The sequence below is a fragment of the Limulus polyphemus genome, unplaced genomic scaffold, assembly GCF_000517525.1.
Source record: "Limulus polyphemus unplaced genomic scaffold, Limulus_polyphemus-2.1.2 Scaffold2756, whole genome shotgun sequence".
NCBI classification, from domain to species: Eukaryota; Metazoa; Arthropoda; class Merostomata; order Xiphosura; family Limulidae; genus Limulus; species Limulus polyphemus.
In genome coordinates this window covers 93,484-115,943 of record NW_013668366.1, presented here as the reverse complement: position 1 = coordinate 115,943, position 22,460 = coordinate 93,484, and the positions used below count along the sequence as shown (strand labels likewise).

The following is a 22,460-nucleotide window of genomic DNA, read 5'->3' as shown; positions in this document are numbered from 1 at the left end:
GCTACCATGGATCCGGAATATCTACAGCTACCATGGATCCAGAATATCTACAGCTACCATGGATCCTGAATATCTACAGCTACCATGGATCCTGAATATCCACAGCCACCACTACTGTTGGTTTCATTATTCTAGCACACAATTTGGCATGACCACTTCAAACAATGTTGCCATAGAAACTGCCTCCATCAGAGAAAAGGTGCCCCTCAGGTACGTGTGATTCCCCTCAATAAACATATCAATAAGTATCTCACAAACACCAAGAGACATGCTCAAGAATGTTTTCCCACACAAACATACTCCTTACACTATGTTTGATGCCCTTGACTTAGAGCTTTGTACTTGCCCTATGGAATGCTTGGTTTTTCATGGCATGTCCTTAACAAAATCTAGAGCATGCATCAAAGATATTATATTAGAAACCAATAATTTCATACTGTATAATTTATTTTTATGATAATTTCTGTACCATGAAAGTATGTTTCAAATCACTTTGTAGCTATTTCTTATATCATGTTGCAAATATGTCTTACGTTTTTTCGTAAGTATGTCTTATGCCACTTTGCCATCTATAGGTTTTAATAATACAATATAATTACAGAGTAGTACTTATACCATCTAAATACTTGTTTAGAAATTACAGTGGAACAAACTTTGTAAAATAGAGCATAGAAATTTCAAAACTTGAGTATATGCTAGTACTTAATATTATATTTCAAAGTGCTTACTTCATCACTTGTATTTGGAACTATAAGTGGTTCTTTATAATATGAAATTTCATAGGTAACATCTCTGAAAGAAAAAAGAATTATATACACTTACTAGAAAAAATATGTATTTATATAAAAATTAGACTAGTAAAATATTACAAGTAAATGATACAAATCAACCTGCTCACAGTAAACACCTCATATTTTTTAACTTTAGCTTTTGCTGTGTGTAAGAGGGGGAAATGTAGTCATATGGCATATTTTCACTTAGAAAACTAAAACTGATTTCAAACAGGTGCTATCTCTGAAATACTAAAAACATTTCCTTGTTAAGTTGCTATTATGCTTTCAGAAACCATTTAACTTTAAGAACTGAATATCCTTAACAAAATCTAGAGCATGTATCATCTTACACAGAGTTTTTCCATTTCCCATCCTCAATGCAAGTTATTGCACCTACATTACATATTCACAGGCAACTCTTCATAAGGTGGACGTCCTTTATGCTTGGGTCCCCTTTTAGCACTACGTGTACTGCATGTCCTGCACCATTCTTCAACATCTCGCCTCATACCTATCCAATAAAATCTTTGTCGTAGGTGACTCAATGTTTTCTTAATTCCGAGATATCCTCCTGTTAAATGATCAAGTCCAGATTGAAGATACAAAGTTAGATCAATTCCATTTGGTAAGAAAGTCAGCCAGATGTGTAGGTTGTAAGAGGATCATAACTGTCAAGTTACAACCATACTCTTCATGAACTACGTTTGGAGACAGTGTCAAAACGATCAACATTGTAAAGCAACATTCATACACACTTGGTAAGTGACCGTAGAATAAGTATATTTCACACCTGTAAATTTCTCACTCTATATGCTCCATTGGGTCACTGCTTGTAGCTGTGCTTCCATCAGTTGCCATTCCCATGACATTGGTCACCACAACTTATCTTTCATTAAGAGAGAAATGGGGTTGATACTAGAAAACTATTTTCTATATACACATAAACTGACTTGTTAGCAGACACCAACCATTACTTTTGACTGTTAGAATTCATTAATGCTTACATCATCTCTCCCTCTGAACTTTCTTATGGATAGAAGTTTATTACTGTATAGGTGCAGCTTACTTTACACAACTTAAGAGAACAGTTCGTTCTTGAAATTATCTCCATGATCCATATGGAACTCTTCTAGTACTTTGATAGTTCTTGTACTCTGACAAGCACTTATTAAGAGAGCTGGACTGACCACCAAACTTTTTAATGGAAGCCACTTATTGTACTCTCACAAGTTGATGGCCAGGCCTGATTAGGGCTCCATTAGATTCCTGGAATTTTAGGTGTAGTGTTCTCCACTTGTAGACTATCCTATACATGCTGAGCCATTGGTCGAAAAATACAGCCTTGTTTATCTTGCTGCTCAGCAAAAGGCATTTCACGTAAGTGACTAAATGATCCAAAGGCAAAATAAATTACTTATTCATCTCTTCCAGGATGATGTCCAGGCAGAAGCATCAGTAGCAATCCTGTGATCATGAGAGGACCAGGACAGTCCTGTCAATTCGCTGAATACAAGTGTGACTGCATCACATACCTAAATGTGTGGGTTATTGACTATTCCATAGCTGGGTTTGAGCTTGACATAATTTTGTGTGCCTGAGTAGGACTTCCTCCCTCGTGACTGGTTGGAAGTTCCTACTACTTGATCAGGCTCGACCAAAAAGGGGGGGGGCAAAGGGGGCAACTGCCCAGGGGCCCGGGTGAATGAAACCTGGTTATGCAGTAAAGCCCGCAAAGCATCTTTAGGCTATATCTTTATTTAATGATAAAAAACATAGTTTTTGGCTTTTCTTTGCATATAGACACTTGATACATTAAGAACGACTGAAATAATAATTTGAGTAATAATTAATATGTATTTGTTACTTTACAGATTTAATAGATATTTGTTGTTACTTTATTAACGTTTTTACGCTTATACTGTGAGGTAAAAACGGCTGCTGCTATGATTTTTTATGGTTTATGAGCTCGTTGCTGACCTAATTTAGTATCTTCTTTTTAATAAATTCTTGAAAATTTTTAAAAAGAGAGAGAGAAAGGAGGCCCAGCAAGGATGTTTGCCCCGGGGGCTGTGCTGGCTCTCGATTTTCCTGTACTTGATACTTTATCTCTAGAGAAACTGTCTCCGTAAAGGTAGAAGTATCTTTCACACCAAAGTGCTGTTCATTGTTTTACTGGATAGCCCTTCCACAAACTTGGCAACAAGACTATCTTCACAATCCTCTGAAACCATTGAACCATAAACTTTATCATGTGAATGGCACAGCTCGTGCTTAAATGATGAAGTTCTCTGTGGTATCCTTCTTTTGAACCTTGTACTCATTGGGATGGATTGCTTTATTTCCCACTGGATTTAACATCTCATAGAACTCAGCAATGACTTCTCACAATTCAAGTTGTACCTCACTAAAGTGCTCAATGCATTCTTGAGCCAGACCATTCACACTCACTCAAGATCAGGCATTGTACAACCTGCTCTGGAATTCAGCCTTTTCAAACAGTTATATGCCTGAAATGTATCAGGAAATGGTCCAACACCTATTTTGCATCATTCACTGGCACCTGTGATCAAGGCCTGAACCTACCCTCCTGAACTCTGGCCATTACCTGATTTAAGATGTCCTTGATATCACAGTGCAGTATTGTAGGCATGCTCAGGAACTCTGACTCTTGGAGAAAAGTTGATCCCTGATCCAGGGCATAGAACAAAGAGTTGTCATTGACTGCCTCTCCATCAAGCTCAGTGTAACTCTAAGCTCCTCTATGATCCATGGTTGTCCTGTCATTATACATCCCAGCTTAAAGAGACTCACCACTTCCCCCATGGTTCATCACCTTCACCATTTGGTGCCTACCTACAAGTGAAACAGCTGTGGTTGGTGGACCATGTCTACCAATTGCTCCATCAGTCTTACTTGATCATTCCTAGGTAGCTTTAATCAAAGCTTGAGCTGGTTTACTTTGACTTTCAAAGACCTGGGAATCTTAATTGACTACCCTATTCAGTCTTGGATTTGCCCAATGCCATAACACTGATATGATCCTCAGTCTTTCGTGCTTCCCTCATCTTGAGGGCAGTCCTCAGGGGAAGAGCATAAACAGCTGTTTTAGATGCACCAGACATTGATGGCTTTCCCTATTGAGTTGTTGGCTGCAATAGGTAAAAAGTTATGGCTTTACAGCATCAGAAAAAAGTCTTGTATCCAAGACTTCTCCTACTCTCTTTTTCAGACAGCTGTCTTTCTTCAGTAACCAGTTCTTTCTTTTGGTTCTAATTCACTCGACTTATTAAAAATACTTTTTTCTCAAGACTGAAACCTTTTCAAACTTGAATAACACAATAGTAAGGGTAAAGGTCAATCAATACACACCTAAGCAAAAAAACTCCGCAACAAAGTATTTTGGTTATTGCAGAAAAAATTTCTCCTTTTTATCCATTCTGTGGTATATTCAGGTCAAACTTACTTCCCTTAGAGTAACATAGTAAGTCCTCAGAATAGTGGAAGATTTGAACAAAATATTTATTATGAAGTAATACTGAGTAAGTCTGTGAAAGGTAAAAAAAAAAGAGTTGCAAGAGTTCAAAATGAAAATATTACTTATAAACACAAGTATGAATCTGTTTAGGTTTCTGTCAGTGGTTATAAGGAGAAACTACTCTTAGTTGAAATTCATTACACACCACCAGATGCAACTGATGAAATTAATAAGAAACTCTACAGGTAGATAAAGAATTCAACTGTAAATGAAGGTTATAATTATGGGAGAATTTAATTTCAAGCACATAAACTGAGTGATGTTGGCATTAAATCATGAGGGTGACAGGTTTTTAGAAACTCTTCAGCATGTTTTCCTTCAACAATTGGTTAGGGAAGTTACTAGGAACATTATTATTTTAGATTTATTGTTAATTTCTAATAAAGAAATGGTTGAAAGGTTGAAGTTGGGAAACATCTGGGTAGAAGTGATCATTCCTCAATTTGATTTAATGGGCATAGCACAGATAGTTTCTTGTGTAGCTTTGTGCTTAACAACAAACAGATAAAGAATAACTTTATCATTGTTATGTAAGAAAAATATCTTGGTATTCTTATAGATCATTCTCTAAAAGAGGTTATAATATCATTGTATAGGTCATTGGTTAGGTCACCTTTGGGATATTGTGTTCAGTCTTGGGATCTTTACCTCAGAAAGGACATTGAATTATTGGAAAGGGTTCAGAGGAGGGCTACTAGGATGATACTTGGGATGGAATGATTATCATACAAAAATAGGGTAAAGTCTATGAACTTCTTATCAATTGAAAAAAGAAGAGTTTATTAGAGGGATTCTGATTGAGGTGTTTAAGATTGTTAAGGGAATTAATAATGTTGATGCATTTAATGGTGAGACAAGGGGTACAAACATAATTCTGGCAGGAAAGAAGTCATATTCAGCTGAGAAGGCTATATTTTAGTAACAGTATAGTTGGCTTCTGGAACTGGTTACCTTCAAATGTAGTGGATGCAGTTAATTTAAGGGAGATTGAGAGAAAGCTTGATATATATTTGAATCATGAAGACTGGTTTTTAAGGTTTGTTTTTGTTTTTAATGTTTTAGTTTAATTTAGTGAATAGGATAGTTTAGATGGACCAAAAAGCCCCTTTCTGCCCTTTAATGTTATGTACTTGCTTGACATAACAGATGATTGCTTTCTGGATAAAACTACTTCCTCTCCAAACTAATTGTCTTGATTGAGATCCTATTCCAGACTGACCAAACCTTACATTATTTAGTTATATTGTAAAGTCACTTTTACCCAGAGTGACCAGCATTACCCACGTGGCTGAGCATCCCAATTCAAATATAAAGGAGGCTTTAATGGCTAATTTCAAAAATTCTATATTAGAACAAGAAGGTAGAAAATTTATGATATGAAAACATACCCTAAATGTACATCTATATTGTAAATACACCTATTCAACAAAATTGAAACAGGTCTGTCAATATAATGACAGTTAAATAAGAATGTGGAGCTTTCCTAGTGGACTTATAACCCCTGTTGTAACTATATCTAAATTTTTATAAGTATAATTTTTTTCATTTCAGTGTGCAATACAAATCCACTAATATCAGACACAATTGATGCACGCCATTATTGTGAAGGCGTATGCCGTACTCCATGCAGGTTAGTGTTACCTCCAGGTAATTCCAGTAATGTATTGGTGTTGGAATTGAAAAGCTGTTTACAAAAGCAAAAAATGAATATATGCTATATTTATATAGTAGATGAGTGTGAAAGTTATAAAGTCAGAGTTTTTTATTACCACATGCTGTGTGAAACAATTTAGAAATTGTTCAGAAATTTCTGACTTAGGTTCATTGTTTAGTAGGTATTGAAGCTAAATGTATGTGGAATTTAAAGATGCAGATTTGGATCAGTATCATTTAACATTAATAAAAGACTTTAATGTAAGTTCTGGAAGAATTATTGCTAAATTAGTCTTCTCATACATGATTTCTTTAACAATAAAAATATACTGAAACAATAAAGTAATTGATCTATGTAATACTGAAAGTTTGTTCAAATATATATATGTAGATGTAATTGATTATAGTCTATTTATCACAGCTTCAATTATTAATATTTTTATAAAATTGCAAATATTATTCTTACTTTTTCCCCAAAAAACTGACAATGTTTTTTTTTCTTCAAAAATGTGCATGTTTTTTTGTTACATTTTTGGTACAATTATTTAGATCTAGAAATCATAAATTTTAAAACAACTTTAACAGAGAAAGCATAACCTTGAAAATAAAATTGAAAAATAGCACACTGTTACTTTGCATTTTTATTTTTAGCAAGTAAAATACTTCTTTGTTAGTGTTTGAAGGTGGGTGGAATCCCATCCCATTTCTTTTCAGGAGGACCTGAAACCCTCCCATTACCTTTTAGTAAACTTGATACCACCTTGGTACTTCTACAGTTGCATAGAACTGTGCCAAATATCTTACACTCTCTTTATTATTCCTTTCATACCAGCATGGGCAGCAATGTACAACACAAAGTGAAAATGAAACAAATTTAGTCAATAAAATATAAAAATTCAAAGTGCTTATTTCTAGCAGATACGTGTTGCCATAATCTAAACTTATATTCAAACCAATTAAGCTCTCTTTTCTTTTTCAAATTCAAGAATTTTACAAACTGTGTTTTTTTATCGGCTTCAAATATTTCACAAATCATCCCACTTCTTCTTCTTCAGCTTCAAGCACTGTGTATCAGAAAAATTTTAGGTTACGTGTGATTAATGAAAATCTTTTCTATACATAGTGTATTTGATAAGTTTATACAAAATATCAATTCAAATTAATAGTTTTTGTGCATCTATACAATTCCAGTTAACATACAGCTGATTATACTGTTGATAAATACAGGGGTTCGATAAGATGTTGGAAACACCTGCTAATTTGTACGTTTGACTTATTAATATGGACTTGATCCTCTGCAAGGAGACAATACAGCATGAAAATGATGTGGAATTCATAAAAAAAGGTGTTGTGAATCAGAATATGTTTTTTTTTACAATTTCTTATAATTGTTGAAGAGATGTTGATGGTTGAAATCTTCTTGGCCATCATGTATCGGGCTGAGAGATCACCTCTTTCCTGTTAGGGAGATTGTCTCTATGATTATACCCACCCATTTACACTGGTGGAACTTAAGACTGCTCTTCATCAGTCTGGCAGTACATCATTTGGAGCCTAGGATGTTCACTATGAAATGCTGTGCCATCTCTCTCCGGCCTCTCTTGCTCTTCTGGTTGCTTTTAACCAGATTTGGCAGGAGAAGATGTATCCTGATGCTTGGTTCAAGGTTATTATCCTTCTCTTTTCAAAGCCTGGGAAGGATCCCCAGATTCCTTCTAATTATTTTCCAATTGCTTTGACTAGCTGTCTCTGTAAGGTCTTGGAGAGGATGGTTAATGCTGGTCTGTTTAGTTCCTTGAATCAAACAACCTCCACTCACCTGCCCAATGTGGTTTTCATTGACAGTGCTCTACCATGGACCACCTGATTCATCTTAAAACCTCGATCAGGAAACATTACTCAAGAGAGAGCATCTTGTTTTTGTCTTTTTTTATATTGAGAAGGCTTATGACATTACATGGAGGTTTAGCATTTTGTGGGACCTACGTTTCTATGGGTTGTGTGGCCATTTGCCCATTTTTATTCGTAACTTTTTCCTTGACAGGCGATTTCAATTCTGTGTGGGTTTGACCTTGTCCCGTTCTTTCACACAGGAACTTGGAGTCCCTTAGGATTGTGTCTTGAGTGTCATCTTTTTCAGTATCAAGATTATGCTATCACTAAACATCTTCCTCCTATTGTTTCAAATGGTATCTATGTTGACGACTTCCACATTTCTTGTCATTCATTGAACATGAGGATTATTGAGCAGCAGCTTCAGACTTCTCTTAGTCATTTGTTGAGGTGGACCACAGCAAATGGTTTCACTTTCTCTTCTTTAAAAAACCAATTGTGTCCATTTTTGCCACCAGCAGGGTATACACTCCAATCCTGAGCTTCATCTCGGTGATGGTGTTGTTCCCATGGTACCTGAGACAAAGTTCTTGGTACTTCTGTTTGACTGCAAGCTGACTTTTATTCCTCACATTAAGCAGCTTTGTGTCAAGTGTATAAGGGCACTGAAAATCCTCCAAGTCCTCTCATTCATCTCTTGGGGAGTGGATAGATGTTCCATGCTCAATATCTAGCATGCCCTCATATGATCCAAGCTGGACTGTGGATCTCTGGTCTATGGTTCTACCAGGTCATCTGCCTTGAAGATGGTGGACCCGGTGCACCATCTGGGGCTTTGGTACTGCACGAGGGCTTTCAGCACTTCACCAGTACAAAATTTGTACACCAAGTCCCATGAACCTCCTCTTCACCTCTGACATTTGCAACTTTCTTTACAATATGCTACCAAGCTTTAATCCTTACCACAGTATCCCACCTGAGGTTGAGTCTTCCTTCCTTAGTAGACTGTGCTCTTTTTGGAATAGATAGTCTGCCTTTCCTTCTTTTGGCCTGTATATCCAGACACAGCTGGCTGAACTGGGTCCACCATTGAATAATGTTGCTGAGTCTGATAATTAGTCCATCCCCACCTGTGACCTTTCTTTGAGTCATCTGAGGAAGGCAGATACTCACGATTAGAAGCATCAGCTTCTGTTTGCCAAACATCTTTAGAACCATTCTTCTGTTTTGTTTTTATGGATGGTTCGAAATAAGATGACTGTGCGGGCTCTGCCATAGTTTGTTGTGGCTCTGTGGTTGCTCCTAGGATTCCCTCTACACTTTCTGTGTTCACTGCTGAGTTGTATGCCATATTGCCTGCTTTGGATAACATAGAAGCTAAGCAGTACACTAACTGTTCTATTTACACTGACTCTCCTAGCTCTCTACTAGCCCTGGAACTGCTTAATGTCAGTTCTCACCCTATTCTCTTAGACATACAGAAATGACTGGCTCAGTTTTCTCTATCATTCATTTATATTTAGTTCTTCTGGATACCTGGCCATATCTGTATTCTAGGAAACAAGCATGCTTACACCACAGTTAAATCTGTCTTCTCTGGTGCTCTCACAGCTGTTCCTGTTCTGTATATGAACTATAGTCCTAAGATCAAGGTCTTGCTTTGTGCCAATTGGTAGTAGATTTGGTGTCAGCAACTTCATAACAAGCTTTTCCAGATTAAACATATAGTTGTTGTTTGGCCATCTAGTTTCTATAAAGATTGGTGGGAGGAAATTTTCTTGACTAGGCTATGCATTGTTCCCAGTATTTTAACTCCTCATTTTCTTTTATGTGGAACTGATCTGCCAAGATGTGGCCTTTGTGACACTCAAGTCACAACTGTTCATGTTTTACTTTCACGTCGTCATTACGACTGTGAGCGGTGGCACCATTTTAGACATATTTTTTCTAATTGTTTATCCCTGACTTTAGACAGTGTCATTGGTGATGGTGATACTGTCCAGCTTTATTGTGTTTTTAACTTTTACAGGCCATTGGCTTTTATAAAATCTATATGAGTTTTTACCTGATTTTTGGACACTGTTTAGCTTTTAACTTGATTTCTTTTTACTTTGTATAGAGTTTTACTTTTTGTTTTTATTTTTATGTTGATTGTTTGGCATAGATATCTTCATTGCTTTGCCCCAATATACCCCAAAAACCAATCTTTCGGTCAATCTTGAAAGAGGTATACACCTGACAACAAATCTTGTTCTTCTTGGATCTTGCTCTGACTACATTAATACATTTTCATGGCTAACTGATCAGATTGTTACCTGTGATGTTCCCATTTCTGTATTTATGGCGTGTTAGATCCCACTCTTGTCCCCATTTTCTTGTAATAATAATTCATGATTATGTGGCAGCTAAGCATCGGTAGAATTATCAATGTACTGCTGTCTATGATGATGATGATGATGTTCCCAAACACCTTATAAGTGAATTTAAGTTTACATCTCACAAAATTCACCATTTTAGTACCTGTTAGAGGATATTCTATGGGCAGGTACATGGATGAATCTGAATACATACTTAAATTCCTATATTCATTCCATTGCTGTCTTTACAGGTTTGGAATCATGTTTGATTCCTGTTGTGATTAATCAGACTAAATGGAATCTGTAAGAGTTGAGCTTTTCACTGTTACCTGCTTACTTACCACTTGGGTTCCACACACCTGTGTTATGCATGGTGACTAGGGTATATATGTATAAATATGCTTCTGAAAACACCCCTATTTTACAATTACTGGTACAGTTGAAGTTCAGAAGCCATTCAATTTAAAAAAGAAACCAAGAACTGCCTTTTATAATAAGGATTATCTAGTCAGAATTTTCAAATGTTGTATTTACCTCTGACTGTCCTAGAAAACTTTACTCTTTGCACTTGTGCTTCAAAAAATGGTGATGCACTCCAGCAGTGGACAGAGGATGCCAACTGATGGCTAAAGATACCCAATGAATAAGTAGATTTTGTAGTAATTTTGCACCTGCTGTTGTGAAGTATTTTGTGGTATTGTATGGATTCAAACCCAACTCACCAGCTATGAAATCCAAAGCTCTGTCAAAGCCAACTTCTGCTCACCATGAATATGACATGTAATGTCATCACGACCATAAACTCATAAATTATCTGTCAGGTAGGCAATCTTTGACCTTCAGCCCATCTGTTAATCTAGTATAAAAAACGTGGATGTACATTACAAGTCTGTAGTAGTAGAAATTCATTAGTTTAGAAAGTGGCACATACACATGAATTGAGTAATGTGGAATGGTGACTTCTACAATAAACTGCAACTGAGAAGTGTTGATTAATTGGAAAGTTTAAATTAATGACCTTATTACTTCTCAGATTTGAAACTATTGACAATATTTTTTCTAAATACATTATTTTTATTTTATACTCATTTGGCATTTTATTAGGTGAAAGAATATTAATAACTAGAGAACATACCTCTGCCACACTGCATTGATCATATTCAGCCCTCAAAAAATATGAAAATGTGCCCATATGTTTGTTGTTATCAACAGACGTAGACCATTTATGACAGGACAATGAAGAATAATATTCAATATATGTCCACCAAGTTCCATCAAAATCTGATCATTTTTGATTGTGTTATAGAGCAAAAATAGTGTGAAAAATTGATCCCCATGTTAACAGATAAGGATTTTTTTTATTTTCATGATCTTGCTGTGACCTTTGACCCTTTAGAAACTAATCACTTCTAAGTTAGGTCATAGTCCAGAGACAATGACAGTAATAATAATAATAAGAACATGAAAATACATTTCTTTATAGATTCTGTACATCCATAGATCTAAACCCATTTACCTGCAATTGTTTTTCTGATACTGAATAACAAGCTCGTATTTTAATTAGGTGTTTTTTAATTGTTTATATTGGGCCAATAATGAACCAACATGTTGGTGCAACCAAAGACTAATGTGCAAACTGTCATTGAGCCAACACTGTTTACCAACCTTGCACCAATCTAACTGGCAAAATTAGACCAACATTGGCCCAATCTTGATATGTTATCTGAGTATGACTCAATAATTACCTTTTCCACTTCCACGTGTATCATCTTCCATACCATTTGAGACATTGGAAAACTTATCTTAACCTTAATTTGTGTTCACATCATACTGTCCAAGAGTTGTCTAGCTCATCCTTGGGTCTTAATGAGTCTTTTTGATTTTCCCTTGGTGCATACTGACTAGGGCTATTTTCAGATGAAGATGAAGGAGGCCTCAGTCCCACCTGCATGTCCAATCATTATTTATTATTGGTCTCATCTGAGAATCTTCCACTAAAGGTACAAGCAATGATGGAAATGGGTGTACACACGGGTACATGCCATATACCTAATTCTCAGTTTGCATTTTTTTTCCCATTGATTATTAACTCTATCATCACAGGTCAAAGGCCATGTCATTGCGTTTGTTGACTTACATTCAAAATTTTATTGAACTACTATTTTATGAATTTATGTCAATAAGTTTGGTATGAAATTGTAGACTATAATTTAAATTTTAGTATTATACATTAGTTAATTTCTTAATTTAAAAGTAAATATTATAAAAACACACCTAAATATTTGTGTTTCTCACGTGGTATGTTGAATGCAGCATTGATTCAGATTAGATGTGTGTGATGTCCAAATACAAAGTCTATAGTTTCTTACGAATTAGGAATTCAAATTACTGATATTGACAAGCTAGAATATAAACTAAGAACCTCCTATCTTTTCTATTTGCTTTTTTATACCTATCACTCCACTGATCCTTCTAAGCGTGTACCCACTTCCTAAAACCCATTTCCTTTCCTGAGTACAAGACCATGTTTTGACCCTTGATATGTGTTATTGTACTGCCTGCATGTCAGCACAGGACATACATGTCACCTGGCTCCCTTTACATATTATTTAAAGTGTGTCTAGGGAAATGAGTAACCCTGTTGAAATGAATGTTTTACTTGCTGAATGTCCAGGCTACCACGAAGCTTGTCCATTGACTTTTACACTGGTTATGGATTTAACTCAACCATGCTTGATCACATTTTTCACTTTTTGTAGTCTAGATTGTTATCTTCATGCATAAGAGATTAGTTCTTTGGTGAACTAAAGGTCAAGATGGCTCTCTCCAGTTCCATCCTCCATTTCATTTCATTGTGGGTATTTTGACTTTTAGTATTTAAGAAGTAAGTCTACCAGATTTGAGTTTTGCATTTTAAGAATTAAAATGAATTTCAAACAGTTACTTCCCTCTGAAATACATTTCCACTCACCTCCCAACAACTGAGAGATTTGTCATTTTCCATCATGACTGCAACTAAGAAATTTGTATTATAGCAGAAAAGCATGCTTTCCTGGACTTCAGTAGATCTCTTATCATAAGATAACTTCATCGAATCAGCAGACGTTTTCAAGTTTGAACGCACTTGATGGTGAATATCATCCATCCTTTCCGATAACACTTTCACAAACTCTGACCTTGTCTCCTGGTTCAAAGCTGGTTGTATAATCCCAGGAAGACCAAAGGGAAGTATCCTAAGTTGTCATCTCCATGGGAAGGCCCATATGACATAGTGGATCATCTCTCAGACGTGACTTTCTGGATAAAATGTGGTCGGCGAGGTAACCAAAAGTGGCGCATGCCAACAGGCTTTGGCGTTATCACGGTCCAGGACATTTCAGTTGGGACGAAGTGAACAATGGAATAAAAGACGCCACTGAAGACGTGTCACCTGGAATAGCCACTGTCGAAGAAGAAACTCTATTCTGTTTTGAGAAGGGAAACAGTGAAGCCCTTGATCAAGTTACTACCACTGATGTGATTATTACCGATAGTAGGACAATTCCCGATGGAGCAGATGAACCTCACGTGAAGCAGAAGCCAATACGAAAGAAGATACGTCCCGTAAAATTAGGAGATTTTGTTGAATTTGAATTTTGTGTTTGTAAATCCTGTACATTTAATTAAGTTATTGTTAATTATGTATTGGTTTAACTTAAGTGGCTATTGTTCGGGACGAACAATACTAAGGAAGAGGCAAGTTACGACAGCGGAAGTCACGTGACGCTGGTAACACGTGATGAGTTTCTAGAAGGATCGGGGAACATCACGAATAATCCAGTATTTGCTAGGCGGCCTCTATTTTAGTATATAAGCGGCAACTAAAGTGACGGCAATAATTTAATTGCAGACAGGCAGAGATAGAGACGGATAATCGAGTCAAGCCGTAAGTAAATTGTGTAAATCGTTGTGAATTATAGCGTGTGTGTTAAGTTAAAGTGACTGTGGAAATTAAGTGTATTGCAAAGTTGTATTGAGAAAGAATAAACTAGTTTTATTTAAGAAAGGTCTTGTATCGCTGAAGTTCTTCGGAAAGAATTTTTACGGGAAATTAACAAACGACCAGAGACGTAACAATATATAAGAGAATTTAGTTGCATAGAAGCTATAAATGCTCACCATATTTTAAAACAAATCTCCATGACAATCTCCAACTGCAGCTTAACATTTTACATCTCGAACTAATGCAATCAAATATTCAATAGATAGTAAACCATCATGAATCGTATCAGCTAGATACTAACTATTTTTATTATATTACAATGTATAAAATTAGCTACTATATCAAGTAATCATTTGCCCATAGTTGAGCATAAAAAAGCCAGCAAGTAAGATAAATAAAAAAATTGGGAATTTAAAAACCTGCAAATAGGGATCGTAAAAAAGTAAGAAAACAAGACTGGAGATACTGTTGATATTATTTATTAAAACTACAAATCCCTATTTTGAATCCACCAAATGTAATCCTGGGTAACAGCATGGAGCCAAAACAGGGCTTGTAGTTTGAGTAAATGTTGTCTACAGTATCTCCAGCCTTGTTTCCTTACTTTTTTTACGATCTCTATTTGCAGGTTCTTAAATTTCCAATTTTTTCATTTATCTTATAATAAAAACGACAGCAATAAAACGACACCAAAATATGACTGTAAGGTCACATATTTTTAACAAGTGCATAAAAATTGCATTATAAACTACAGCTATCTTGTTGGCCATAGCAAGACCTTAAGTTTTTTATAGTTTATGTCGAACCAAAAATAGCTGTTATTGTTAATTAGAATATGATATAATGTTCACCCAATTAAAGCAAGAAATATATCAAGTGTTGAGAACCGCTGAAACGTTGGGTATAACAAATCAAAAGCTTTTTTTTTCTGAATTTGTAGTCGTGATTCCTTTAAGGATTTCTAACCTCCTCCAGTCTATACTTAAACATCTAAATTTTAATAACTGTTTTGAAGTATGCTCACTAAAAGTTTGTATGCACATGCACATATTCACGCGATTCGTGAAAATCAAAGTTAATATTCCAATGTTACCGAAGAAGATTATTAGGCCTAACTCCACATAATGCTCAAGGGTTGTTTTTCACAAAGCAATGTTAATATAAGAAGGTATCAAATCAAAGTCAGATTTGTATAAATCTTCATCTCAAGCTAAACATTATATTTCCTGAATGTATGATTTTATAAAAAAATTATTTGCCGATTAAGCAGTCTATCACATGATGGAAATTTGTAATGCGGGATCGAGAACAAAGTAGCGTTAACAGTGATGGCTACTCTAATGTTATATCCACAGGGAAACATCAACTTCTACGACAGACAAATATTTATATTTTATTCACCGTTGGACTTTCTGTAGCTCTGGTTGTTTTTCTTTTCAATGATGTTTTACAAATTGCTGTAATTCAGTCAGCAGATTTCACATCTCACTCCTTCACTGTTGTAATACTGGTAAGTTCTTCTGTAGGTATATGCACAATATATATATATATAATAGTATCTACCCAAAAGCAATGCATTTCAGTTTTATCTTTTAGGTTTAATTCTAAGAGTAAGCACATAGAAATACAGACTTAAAACCAGTATTAGACAACATATGTTTAATGTGCATACGGAAAAGTAGTCACAAGGATTAGCTTTGTTGTAGTACTCTCTTCTTTTCTTTTTAATGTTTGAGGCAGTTGTTCTTCGCATCTTAAGAAGATATTGTTTAGGCTTAAGAAACTCGTAGTATATCGTTAATTCCAACCAGAACGCAACTGTCAGTTTAATATTAAATATGCCAACGTCAACATTTGTTGTTATCGTATGTTGTTTTGTCTTAGTTTATGAAATAAGGATTTCAGCTTTAATGAGTAGTTCTAGAAGTTTGAAAAGTTATTGAGCGATGTTTTAATTCATAATATACCCCGAGTAATCGGAAACTCAAGCTAAAGTTAAGGTTCAGTAGGTTCTATTAGAAAGTCTTTTTACTATTTTATTTTTATCAGTCATTATCTGTTTATAACTCTGCCTAGAAATAGGCTTAATATTAGATCCTTCTACTTTTTCAGATAAATATTTTGTCTCGTTCCTACAGTTTAAAATACTATTTTAAACTGGTTTATAATATGCCTCTTATATCGGATCGGATCGTAGAGCAAATGACGACATAGGACACAATTTTCTAAAACTGATTAATTTATTTGTCACCAGACATTAGTATTAGGCCTACTATATTTTTGACACTGCATTCTGTATATAGTCCCGCAGGGATTTTTAAGAATTAGAAGACTGTATTATAATAATAGCATTCCAACCACACTATGTATGTCATATACAAGTAAATTAATTATAATCATGCTTTGCCAGCTTGAAAAAGGAGTGCAAACCATAACTATTTTCTAGAACCGGTTTAAGCTGGATCAGAACCGTACGGCAGCATATTTAAGAGGTCAGTGCAGTAAACGTTTAAGTGTATGGAAATATATTCAGTATAAAAATTTAATCTTAAACAAGTGTAAAGACGCCTACAAAATATTGCTCTGTGGAGCAAGTGTCGAGAAACAGATATTTTTTCATTTCGTCAAACACTTCAACTGTGCCCGGCATGGCCAGGTGGTTAGGGCGCTCGATTCGTAATCTGAGGGTCGCGGGTTCGAATCCCCGTCACACCAAACATGCCAACCTCCGCCATTGCCTGGTTCCAAGTCTAGGATGAGAAAGGAGGAGGGTTGGGTGCGAGGCTAGCAACTCCGCCCCGTAAAAACCAACCTGCTACAAGTAACTGCAACAACAACTTCCGTTGGCGAGGTGTTGTTGCGGCCATATGCTCCACTGGGAGTTTACAGGAATAAAAAACAAAAAAAAGTTGTTTCTATTTATTTACCTATCTATATCTTTAAATTAATAATGCAAGAATAATGTATTGCAGGATAAACAAGCAACATCGGCCAATAATAAAAAGGCTTTACTTAAAAAGAGTAAAACCGTACAAACTTAACTTAGTAGAATTTTAAATATGTCTGTTATGCTACAATTAGCACATTTTGAATGTGGCTATGTGAGTGTGTGTATGTGTAAGATAAGTCGAGTCTTTCCAAGGTTTGAATGTTTCGAAATATGTATTTTTAACGTGAATACAAAAGTATAATTTACTCCGTGATACAGTTTCCATTCAATTTCTTTATATCCTGCAGCTTCCTATGCGTTTACTCTGAGGGTAAATAGGTGAATCTGAGAATATTACAGAGTAGATAAGAAGGAGAAAACTGATATTGTTAATCCTGAGGTTTTTTTTTTTCTTTGAATAAGTAATTGTCTGTGCTTTTCTGAACTTTTTTGAACTTCGAAACATGATCTGAAAGAATAATTAAACACTGAGGTGTGGCAGTTGTCAGAGAGAATGATCCAATGTAGGAGAAGTCCTCTTCTGGACATGGGGCTTTTGCTGATGCTACAAAGGATCATGATAACCATCTTACTGCAGCCGTAGAACTGCTTTTATCTGGTGTGCCCAGAACAGTTGATAAAATTCTTCTCCTGAAGTTGAAGCTCAGCACAAAGGAGGCTCAGATGACCGAGAATCGTTTTGGTTGTACGTGGTCTGACGAATCCAAGACTGAAAGGGGCGGTCTTGACAGGATCCTTGGAAATTGCCAATCAGTGCAGTAGATCAATGATTCTGGTCGATACCACACACAACAGATAGAGTGCTCGAGAGATGAAGTCTGCCAGCAGGAGCTATTTTAGCAGCAGGTGAGATGGTGGGTACCAAATGTTAAAAGTGGTAATCTTTGACATAGTATTGAGCTTTTCTGTGATTAAAGGTATTCTGTCAGAGCGACCTTGGACTGCAGAGCAACTTGAAGGTGACCAAGGTCAATGGACGAGCTACTTCTGGTTACTCACTATTCAGCACACCACTGGTAGGGCTCTAACACTTATTCAAGTGTAGCAGTTCTGACAACAGCTTACTCTACCATGCTCCTGATTTATAGTAGGGTTCAATCGAGCATGGACTGAGAGTCTGTTGAGAGAAGGGGCGAGAAGCATATGTCAAAATCATGGGTAATGTGGTGTAGGCAAAGCAGATCTCTCCTCTGATGTTAAAGGTTACTACCAAGGAATTTTTGGACCACTTCCTTAAACATTTTAAACAAGTTACTGTCTATAATAAACATATTCGGGAATGTGCCGATGATTCTGAATAAATATAGTTCAGTACTGGACTTAGTCAAGTCTTTGTATAAGTGGGGAAGTATTACAGCTGCAATGATCAGCTGAGATGTCGACGATGACCTCCTGATCATTTGGTTGCATTAAAATGCAAGTTAGAATGGCTATTTGACTGAAACGAAGCAGTGTTCCTGCTTTCCGAGCTACTGAATAATTTTGGTAGCAAAATGATGGTCTGATGTTTTGCAAAAAATCATTCACCCAACCTGGGCGTGTAACAGAAGTTCTTTGGAATTGACCTAGTAGTACTCAAAAGACTACCCAGTATAACTCTTCCATGTTTGATAAGGGAGTTGTGTTCTTTTTCAGCATAGAATGTAAATTGAGTAACTGTTGTTATGTATTAGAATTTCGAATAGTCCAAAGCCGAGTTAAATTGTACCTTGGATTTAGTATTTAAATAAATGCCGATATGTAATCAATTTGTAATTTGCCAACAAGATCGGTACACACAGTTTTCTTTTTTAACACAAATGCGTTTTAATATACACACCACAGTACAATTTACAATAACAATGATTACAAAAAGTTATTACAAACAATGATTCATAAACAAAAGTTTCACAAACTTACAAACAATTTTGCCGGTGATTAATTATTTTGTGTTGCAGGTAAGACCTGTTGAATTTCACTTCTCACAAATGGCGACACATTACAACACCATAACTGTCGATGAGTAGTTTACGGGAGTAGCCCGAGTTAGTTATCATGGTAATGGTGCACGAACCAAAAGCAGTCTGTCGACAGATACTAGTGTATGCGAAAAAAATGTTCAAATGTAGTTATATGGTAGTATCCAAATACCCATTTGTGTGTGTTTTTGTACATGTCATTCATGATCGTCGTGCCACATTAATGGGTCAATTGCTGACACTACAACGGGAAATTATCTGGATGTAATGAAATTAAAATACGAAGTTAACTGTGATTTAATCAAAAACATCTTAGGTGTGAAAAAAAAAGTGCAGCCAAAAAAGTATTCAGTGTGCGACTTAACGGAATGAAGTCAAAATTGGCGGCCAAATTGGTAGCTACACTTATAGCATTGATAAGAATACAGCAAATATTCATTTATTAGCTAGTCAGGCCATGTTTTTTGTTCAATTTGGGGCATTATGATGGATAACGATTGAGTTTGGAAATATTTAGCATAAAGAGAATTTTATGGGAAAATAGGAATAATGGCTAAAATCAATATGATCTGTTATTTTGTAAGCATTATCTAGCAACATTTCAATTGGACTGAACTGAAACTGTTTGTATAAAGTAAAAAATTAGTTAGTATCGTATCAAATGAAACTTGATGTACTAAATGTCTCACTTGGTTATGTTTAAATGTTTTCAATCATTTAAATTGAAATATCCCAAAACACACAGTTTTTTTAAAATATTATTTTAATACTATTTCACTACAAGATGTCGTCGTAACAACTACTCTCATTCTAGTGGTACGGCTTTATACTTGTTTTTCTTTGTGGTAAACTTGTATCTGAAGTGAATAAAAGAAGTAAATGAGATATTGATGTTAATGAGTTTATACGGTCAGAAAAATCTAGATTGTCGCCCACATGATGGTCAAACTATTTTGGTTTCTAGTATGGTTACCCAACTCTGTAGTATTTCCCCCCATTTCTTTACTACCAGACCCAATTCTACAGTTAGATGGTAGTATAAAGAATATGACTGGTTTCCCGAATAGTTGTGATCCCTTGTCATGTTGGGGAGCACAGATGGATACAGGTTAAGTTCAATACATGAGGATGCCTGTGTTGATCGAACTGTCCATAGATAGTGGAGATACATGTTCTACAGTAGGATACACGTGACTACATATAAGCCTATGGATGAGTCACTTCATAATGGTAATAACTTTCACGACTTGCTCTTAAAGGAAATTTTGGGACAGAGAATCATTGTAACCGGATCATTACAACGATTATCTCACAATTTTTTCTAGCCAATCGAAATTTGTTTGATCCTATATTTTCAGTCCTGATTTTAACTATTTAAGATCATACTTTTAATCCTTATGGCTTTCTTTGATTTCAACTACCAGTTTTGAGCCACTGTTATCTGAATTGTAACAAAACCCGTTACTTGAACTAAAATGAAAAGCTATATCCTGTCCAAGCAAAACAAGGATTAAGTATGACGAAAGAGAGAGCCTTGAGAAGGAATTTCTAGCCATTAAAGCGTTCTATCATGAAGACTTAATCTCAGGCTGCCAAAGAATTTCCTTTTGGCATGAGAACTTGGATATAGAGGTGATTGTGTCTGCAGGACTTTCAATCCCATTAGTGTAGCACTTATGGTGATAATTTCCTTGAAGTCAAACCAGACTACAGAACAAGTACTGGTGCAGATTGTGTACTGTTTTTGTTTTATATCATTCTTAGTGTTACTAGCCATATAATCAACAAATAAAAGCAAGTAAAATGTATATATATATATGTATATAATGTCATAGATCAGTCATTTGTTTTCTTTCTCTAAGAAAAGTAAAGCTATATATATACTGTTATTATTTATCTATAAATAAAAGAGCCAGATAATATGTTATCAATGCTAAGAATTGAAGGGTTTACATTGTATCTTGTATTTTATCGTGAGTTTTGAAAAAAAAAAGAGTTGTTTTATATTGTATTTTTTATTTGATGGCAAATTACTTATTTTACTATGTATTGCAATACTAAAGGGTTCATTTTATCTTTTAATTTATGAAGGGTTTATTTCATGCTTAATTAAGACACAGGATTTTATTTTTGTACGTCATCATTGGTCAGTGTTAAAGGATTTAATTTTGTATTGCATGTGTATGCTTTTATTAAAGGTTTTGTTTTATACTTTGAGTTAGCGTTGAGGGATTTTAATACGTTTATCATTCTTAAAAGGAATTTATTTTGCATTATTATCTTTGTTAAAATGTTTATTTGCTGTTGTATGTGTTATTGTTAGCTATTGCTTCTTTAAGGGGATAGGTGATTACTGTTAAAGAATTTTATTTTGTTATGTTTAATTTGTAACTTTTGATTGTTTTGGTATTGGTGGTTCTTTATCTTACTTATTGAGATGCTAGGCAAGTGTTTTTACAGGGGCGAAGACAAGTTATACGGATTTCCTAACAGACACGCAAGTTTAATTAATTTTTAAGTTTTAAAACTATGGTTGGCCTAAATTTAAAGGGGGTATGGGAATATATGGTACACTAAGTTTTTATATTTTCTCTGGCCTCTCAGTTACTAGTTGAATATTTCAATATTTCTGTATGCTTTGTGCTGATGTTACTATAAAGCATGAGTCAAGATAGCCACTGTTTCTCTCACTTTAGAAGTTTACGGGATTGAATGAGTCACCAAGAACGTCACGTCATTAGCAAAGATTGCCATATCATGAAACATGTTAAAAACAATGACAGTGATCGTTTCTCATAGTAAACACAGTGATTTTCTAAGGCCTTGACATCTCTTGTTGACTTGAGAGTAGCCCTCCGTTACGTGAATGATGTGTTAACCTCACTGTGTTTTTCTTTGTTTTTCAGGTTTTAGCTAGATATCATGTAGATTTTTCAGTCTAAACTTGGGCAGATTTTCTTGGAGTTAGATGAATTTCCAGTAGATATAATTTTGATCTCTTTGTTTACAAATTCTACACATTTAGTGTTCAAAGGTTAACTTTGAGCTTTACTATGTATTTAGCCTTTAATATTATATTTTTCGATTGTTTACACTTCTGGGTTTGCAGCTTAACTGTGAACCTGAACTTCTGAGAAAGAACTAATAAAGATCTCTCTTCCCCGCTCCAGTTAGGGCCTGGTAGTTAGAGCACTCCATTCGCAACTTGAGGTTCAAATCCCGTTACCGAGCATGCTTGCCCTTTCAACTGTGGGGCGTTATAACGTAACGGTAAATTCCATTTTTTGTTGGTGAACGAGTAGCCCAAAAGTTGGCGATTGGTGGTGTGGTCTAGCTGCCTTCCATTTAGTCTATCGTTTCTAAATTAGGGACGGCTAGCGGAGAAAACTCTCGAGTAGCTATGCGTGACATTCCACAAA

At 35.4% G+C, this 22,460-nt stretch overlaps 1 protein-coding gene across 1 annotated transcript in view; it reads left to right on the top strand.

The window, feature by feature from the left end:
- LOC111087854 overlaps nucleotides 1-8,692 on the top strand; it is a 40,170-nt gene extending 31,478 nt beyond the window's left edge. The window contains exons 9-10 of the mRNA XM_022396019.1: nucleotides 5,860-5,955; nucleotides 8,529-8,692. Coding sequence (XP_022251727.1) covers nucleotides 5,860-5,955; nucleotides 8,529-8,692 — 260 coding nt within the window. The remainder of the gene's footprint in view (nucleotides 1-5,859; nucleotides 5,956-8,528) is intronic.
- The last annotated feature ends 13,768 nt before the right edge of the window (nucleotides 8,693-22,460 follow it).